This window comes from Chelonia mydas, chromosome 7, assembly GCF_015237465.2.
Source record: "Chelonia mydas isolate rCheMyd1 chromosome 7, rCheMyd1.pri.v2, whole genome shotgun sequence".
In the NCBI taxonomy this organism is placed as follows: Eukaryota; Metazoa; Chordata; order Testudines; family Cheloniidae; genus Chelonia; species Chelonia mydas.
The window spans coordinates 92,419,138-92,426,320 of record NC_057853.1 but is presented as its reverse complement, the minus strand read 5'-3'; the positions used below and the strand labels follow the sequence as shown (position 1 = coordinate 92,426,320).

The following is a 7,183-nucleotide window of genomic DNA, read 5'->3' as shown; positions in this document are numbered from 1 at the left end:
GCCCACAGTGCCAGTGGCAGATGCTTCCAAGGGAATGGACAGAACAGGGCCATTATTGAGGGATCCAGCCCCGTTGCCCCAGTCCCAGCTTCTGGCAGCCAGACGTTTAGGGACACCCAGAGCCCGGGGTTGCCTCCCAGCCCATCTTGGCTAATAGCCACTGAAGGACCTACCCTCCCTGATCTTAGCTAATTCTTTTTTTAAACCCGGTTATGCTTTGTGAGGGATTCCGCTCCGCTTTCTGCTCCCACTTGCTCCAGCGAGCATTGGGCTCCAGCGCTTGTTGATTGGCGCCGTGGGGAGTTTGCTCAGGGGGAGTGTTTGCCGGTGGGGGGGGGGCTGGCTTTCCCCTGCCTGGACAGGCTCATTGGCTAGGCACAGCACTGGCAGGAAGGGGACAGAGACCGGGCGGCCCCGCCCAGCGCCAATAGAAACCTATTGAAGGGTAATCTGAGCCCGGAGAAATTCGCTGCTGCGGTGCAGGCATCAACCCCGAGGCTGGGGCTGCTGCCGGGCGGGGTGCTGGGGGGCGCGTGTCTCTGTGGCCGGCCAGGCAGCGCGGCCTGAGGGGGAAGGGAGGGGAGCGCCGAGCGCGGCGGAGCCATGCAGTACCAGCACCCGGCCTCGTCCCCGGCCGCCGCGGCCATGGGGGTGAGCGTGCCGCTCTACGCGCCCACCCCGCTGCTGCAGCCCGTGCACCCCACGCCCTTCTACATCGAGGACATCCTGGGCAGAGGGGCCGGCGCGCCCCCCGCGCCGCACCCGCTGCCCTCGCCGGCGCCGCCGACTCTGCCGTCTCCCAACTCCTCCTTCACCAGCCTGGTGTCCACCTACAGGACCCCCATCTACGAGCCGACCCCGATCCACCCGGCCTTCTCCCACCATCCTGCCCTGGCTGCTACCTACGGCGGCAGCACCTACGCCGGCCCCCTGTATCCTTTCCCCCGGACCGTGAACGACTACACGCACGCTCTGATCAGGCATGACCCCCTGGGTAAGCAGCGCCTCTCCTCTCTCCCTCCTCCTCGGGCTTCTCTCCCCTCCTGTCCCCTCGCCGCGCCCTGCACTGGGTCCCCGCGCGGTTGGGTCCCAGCAGGGCCGTCGGCGCTTCTGCATTTCTGCTGCTGGGGGCTGCAATTGAAAGTCATTGAAACTCTCCCTGGCCTCAGTCTGATTTACAGTAAACTGAGAAGCGCTGAGCTCTCGCGTTTGGAGCCAGACCGCAGCGCCCGCCCGCTGGTGACTCAGATTTGTTTTCCTTCAACCAAGTGACTCTGAGTGTCCTTAGTAATGTCGTGTGTGGTTTTAGTGGAGAGTTTTAATTGTAGTGAAAAATCGTATTTCAGATCTGAGACTTTGCCTGCAGATGACTTAAAACGTTTGGCTGCTGATTCTGATCTCACTGGGACCTGAGTAACTCAGGCGCACTCGTGCATCCCCTCAATAAGTCAGATCAGAATCAGGCCTCCGGTCACTCTTCTATTGCAACCCCCAGGACGGTCCCTTCTCTACTCCGCTCAGCAAGGCTGAGATCTTCAATCCCTTGGGGGCTGAGCCCAGCCTCAGCCGGCGTACTGATAGCTGCAGCACTTGTTCTTAGTGATTGCAAAACTGGACCTGACTCACCAAATTTGTGCAGTGAAAGAGGCTGACCCTTTCCGTTCATACAGGAAATCTTGAGCTCTCGATAGGAGTAAATCTGGTTTCAGAAGCTGTTAAGTGTTTTCCTGGCTGCCTGAAGCAGGCTCTTCCCCGGGAGTCGTGCACACTGCTGATTATTTTATCGACATCCTCAATACAGACAAATTCAGGAAACACTCGACTTCTGATAGCCGGGATCCGTTTTTCTGATATTGTTCATTTCCTCTGTGTGGGATGTGACTTTATGACAGCTAAAATAACCAGTTGCTTCCTATTTTTTGAGTCTGTTTTGCACCAGAATTACTAAAGCCTGACGCAAGCAAAATCTCGAAAAACAATGCTGCATTTCAAAGGGTACAGACAGAAAGGCAAACAGTGACTCAAAGGCTCTAACTGGAGAGTTACTGGGACCAGGGGGCACTGCAACTTGTTTTATTTGGTTTGATGTAATTAAGTGTGGATTGCTGCACCTCCTTCCATATACATTGCATACGGCCATCAGACCCAAGAGCTACATTTCGATTGCTAATGTTAAGTAATTAACCCCCAATTGCCTATGCCCCTTGGGGGGTCTCCAACAACTAGGGTTTGGTGTTTAGCTACAGCATCGTTTGTGTGATTAATAAGGATATACAAAATACAGATAAAATGATAGCGTCCACGTTAGGTATCTCCACAGAAATGCTGCTAACCCGTGTGGAAGGTGAAGTACACAGATAATGATAGTACTTTCTAGCACAAACCATTGACAGACTCGAGATAGTGAGGACTTCAGTGAGGCATGCACTCAGCATGCGGGCAAACATTTGCACAGAGAAGGCAAGGTAGTTTCTTTGGGTTATTACAGTGAAAGAGCAGAAGGAAGCAAAGTTTTTTTTCTCTCTCTTTTCTTTGCGAGATAGACCAACAGGAAACACATTGACGGAAATGTTGCCATGGCCCTTTGGGTGGCTTTAACTGGTCTCCTCTGCTCGACTGATGTAAAAATCAGAGGCGAAAGATCAAACTAAGGCTGAAGAGTCCGCGTGCACTGAAAGCGAAGCGCCTCAGAGCCACACTGCGCCCAGCACTTGTAGCCCTCCTGGCGAGGGGGGGGTACACACCGGGCAAAGCCGGTCTGCTGTGCAGTAAGCTCTGACCAGTGGGGAAACGCACCGGCTTCCCATTTGGGAAGCGAGTGTTTCTATTACAGTAAAGGGCCCCCTGGGTATCAGAAACAGAGGCAGCAATGTGTATGCGGCACCCACAGCGAACGCCTCCCCCCCTGTTACCCTAGGACCCTCCGAGGGCCAAGTTTCTCTGCAGGGCGGGCGTAAGCCCCGGGACTGGAGCCCAGCCCCAAGCCGCGGGAGAGACAAGCCCCAGCTACTGTCTGCCACTAACGTGCAGGGATTGTGTCTCTTTTGAAGGGAAGCCCTTGCTCTGGAGTCCCTTCATCCAGCGGCCGCTGCACAAGAGGAAAGGGGGGCAAGTTCGCTTCTCCAATGACCAGACCATCGAGCTGGAGAAGAAGTTTGAGACCCAAAAGTATCTCTCGCCGCCGGAAAGAAAACGACTGGCCAAGATGCTCCAGCTCAGCGAGAGGCAGGTGAGGCCAAGCAAATCCCCCCGCGCACGTGGGAGCACAGTACAGGGCTGCCTCCAGTCGGCCCCACAGGATATACATGGGGGGGCCTGCGCCTTTGGGAGCCAAGGCCGTTAACTCCTCAGTGAGCGCTCCTCTTTACCGCTCTTTCAGCCAGACAGGGCCGTGTAAATCCCTGCGTGTTCCGCAGGCTTGAGTTACTTCTCCTGGGGCTAAATTCGGCTCGCAGTGGCATGGGTTGAAATCAGGAGTGACTCAGACGTTTTCTGCATTTACGCTGGGGTCGCTGAGCAGCCCGCTTTTTGCTGCTTGGTTTTTCTTTTTCCTCTTTTTTCGCCCCCACCCGAGCAAATGGACTTTGTTTTAAGCTGAGCCTGGGATATACCGAATGTGGGACAACGTTGTGCCTTTTTCTGTTGTTTTTAGGTCAAAACTTGGTTTCAGAATCGCAGAGCTAAATGGAGGCGCCTAAAGCAGGTACTGGGATGTTTCTGTTTCTATAGAAATAAGTATTTTAATAATCTTATCTTAGAACGTGATCGCCTATTCCAGCTTGTATGCAAAAGTCATTTGAAAGGCTGTTTAACCTCTTCACCTTGATTAAAAAGGCAAATAGTCATGCTGGAATCCAGGATGGCTCGTTCAGCCAGCACTAATGTTAAAAGCTCCTAATGTAGTTCCTATATCAATTATGCCTGGGTTTTCACACACTGCTATTAAAACTCCACACTAATTGTTTTGTAAACCCATATGTTGTTTATCTAATTAACGCAGAGAAGATAAGTAAATTGCTTAGGCAGTTGTCTTTGGGAGAATATTTACTAGTCCTTTTAATTACACATTTATAGCAAGTACAGGCAGATTTATTATATAAAGGCTGGAAAATAAATATACAAAAGTCTGTTTATTGTTTTGAGCCCTAGGAAAAAATAATTAGCTTTTGAGTTCATTTAGTTTAGGTCAGTCACTTACAGCCTATTAGACTGGAAATTATAATACTTTTCCTCCCATCAAATAAAGTGTAGTCATATCAGTAAATCATTATTTATCTGATCCTGCAGTTTTTTATGGGGTTAAGCTTCCATCGAGGTATCTGATAAAGGGCTTTAAAAATTATGTAGAAAAGAAAAAGATGAAAAATTACAACATCGTGTTCAGTTTAATCCTCCAATAAACACAAAGTGAGGATTTGTTTTAAATTGTAATATTTTTCATTGGGGTGGGGGGTTATATGTTAATGAAAAACAAAGATTAACTGTAGTGTGAAGTTGTTGGCTATGTTTACTATATGAATATTTTTGGGTTTCACCTGTTCCTCAATCTACTTTTATTAATAACTCTAGGTTTATGTAGAGCTGTACTTATTGCTATAGAAATAATTACTTTCAAGGAAGTCATTTTCCCTGAGAAACATGCAATGGGCTGACTCCTGCTCTAAAATATCCGGAGACATCTGGATACCTGGGACATTTTAAGTCACTGCCTCCTTTTTAGTCAGTCAGATCCCTATCCGAGGTACATTTCCACCTATTCTTTCTCTTTGCTCTAGAAAGCTTCATGCCTCCTGAATCATTTTGAAATTAGCATTTTTAATGTCTGGTTTTAGGTTTAGGATTATTATGGTTGGTAATTTTCTCATTTCTTTCCTATGACATGAAGGGCCTTGGTTCCGCCTCCCATTGAAGCCAAAGGCAGTTTTGCCATTGGTTTCAATGAAAGGATGATCCGGTCCAGAAAGAAGCAGCTGGCCAATTTTAAGAAACATTTTCTGAGAACAAAATCACTTTCAAAATGTTCTTGGATCAAGGTTCTTGCTGGGAGGTATTTGAGATGATGATGATGATGATATTGCCTGGGAGCCTGGTGTTACTGAGCCCATGACAAAACTGCCAGTGACTTCAGTGGGAGCAGGAACAAGGCCATACGGATCCCTTATGTTTGTGATGCCTCTTAGCTGTGCTGTCCCATCTCATTTTGGTGCCAGCACAGTTCCTCCTTCCTTTATGATCCTTTAATCCCATCTGCTCAGTGGGACACTTTTATAAGGAAGAAGTGCTCACAGCTGTACACATGCATTTCCATAAGCATTTAACAAGCAGACCAGCGCATTGAATCGAAACAGCCCAGACCGCCTGAAAATGCCCCAGAATTGTAGGCTTAGAAGGAACCCCCTCAAACAATTCACTTTGCCTCACAACATTGTCTTGACTCATGGGTGTTCTGATTGTGTTGGCTATATTTCGGTGTCAAGCTGGTTGTTTACTGATTAATTTTAGGAGAACCCTCAAGGCAGCAAAAAAGAAGAAACTGAAAGTGTGGACAGCCACTGTGATAAAAGGCAAGAGAGCTGTCTGACCCCTGAGCAGAAGAATAAAGAAGTCTCTCTTGATGGGTCTCAGTACACCCCTTCACCAGTCTCTCAGGAGGACCTTGAGTCAGAAATCTCAGATGATTCAGATCAAGAAGTGGACATTGAAGGTGATAAAGGCTATTATAATTCTACCCACTAGTGGCTCCACTTTTAAGAATGGACCCTAATTCAGCTTGCACTTTAATAGGAGCTGGCTTGTAAAGAATGTTTTGCTACAAAAGAAAAACTTTCACCATTTCTCAGAGACAACCACTTAGTTTTGTAAATCTAAAACCAAACTATTTTGTGCAGACAGTTGATTCATGGGCAGATCTTTATTTTGGATAAAGGAACAGATTCATGTTTTGTATTTAATTTGTAAGATATACTTGTACATTGATTAATGTTCTAACTGAAATATAATAATACTATGTCCTGTCTTTACTGACTTGGGTCTGATCCAGCTCTCTTTATGCAGTCAGGCAGAACTCCCATTTATTTCAACTTTAACTGGGAAGTGAGTGTGAACTGCAGGGCTTAGGACCTTAGTATGTATACACAAAATGTAGCTTAAAAGAATAGACGGTCTTTTAAAAGTCTCCTTTCCTATCAGAGGAATATATTTAATGAAATGGAGAGGGATTTGATAATTCTCATCAAGTGCCTTATACCTTCCCTCTCATGACACATATGGTGCTTTTCTTCAAGACATTATTCTATTTATGCTACAGGTCATTTGTAAAAGCTGATTTTTACTTTTATATTACACACAATACATATATACAGTGCCCTTTTGAATCTGGGGTCCCTGGAGATGTTGCCTTGAAATCTGGCTGATTCTATTTGTAGGAGAAATATTTTTGATTAAAATCTATCAAGCTGGTTTTGCCTGATTTATAGTTTACTTCCTGTGTTTCACAAGAAAATGTGACAAACGATAGGGCCCCACTGCAGGAGAAAAACTGACATCAGCTGCTGGATAGTAAGGTAGGCATACATTAGCAGTGGGAAGTTAATGCCTACTGTATACATATCTATCTCTGTATATATTCCTTTGCTTTACAAGTCTTGCAGTTTTATACCTCACATTGTTCATATTTTGTACATATTTGTTTATTGTTTTAAAAAAGCCACAAACTGGTATTTAAATTTTGTTTAAGAACTTGTCTGTGAAATAAAACTGAACTCTGGATCACCCCAGATATTGGACAGTCACTTCTTTGAAACACGCATGTTTGCAATAGAATTTATGTTACTTTTCCAAAAAGCCTTTAACCGACTCCATTTCCAGCCTCTCATACAACTCAGGGGGTTGAGGGGAAAGCAAGTTTCCTTCCGAGTTTATTGGTGGGATGGGTCGGGAAATTGACTTCCTGGCTTTAGAGGATTCTGAGCAGCTCCATGCTCAGAACTTCTCCGTTGAATTTGGGATTACTTTTCTATTACAGCCTGCAGCTCCGCCCTTGTGTTTTATACAGACAGTAAAAAATACCATGCCCCCTGCCCACCGGAATACAGAGCGAGGTGGAACATTAACCACCGAGAGAAGGGGGGGGGGGGTTGACCTGTGTCAGTCCTGTTGTAAAGGTTTACAGGGAGCTCTTAAG

General features: G+C 47.0%; 1 protein-coding gene across 1 annotated transcript; it reads left to right on the top strand.

The window, feature by feature from the left end:
* The first annotated feature begins 414 nt into the window (after positions 1-414).
* HHEX (hematopoietically expressed homeobox) lies at positions 415-6,776 on the top strand. Its single transcript, XM_007053009.4, has 4 exons — positions 415-994; positions 3,051-3,229; positions 3,653-3,703; positions 5,503-6,776. The coding sequence occupies exons 1-4, from the start codon at positions 604-606 to the stop codon at positions 5,734-5,736; spliced, it is 855 nt and encodes a 284-aa protein (XP_007053071.2). The 5' UTR covers positions 415-603; the 3' UTR covers positions 5,737-6,776.
* Positions 6,777-7,183: the final 407 nt, after the last annotated feature.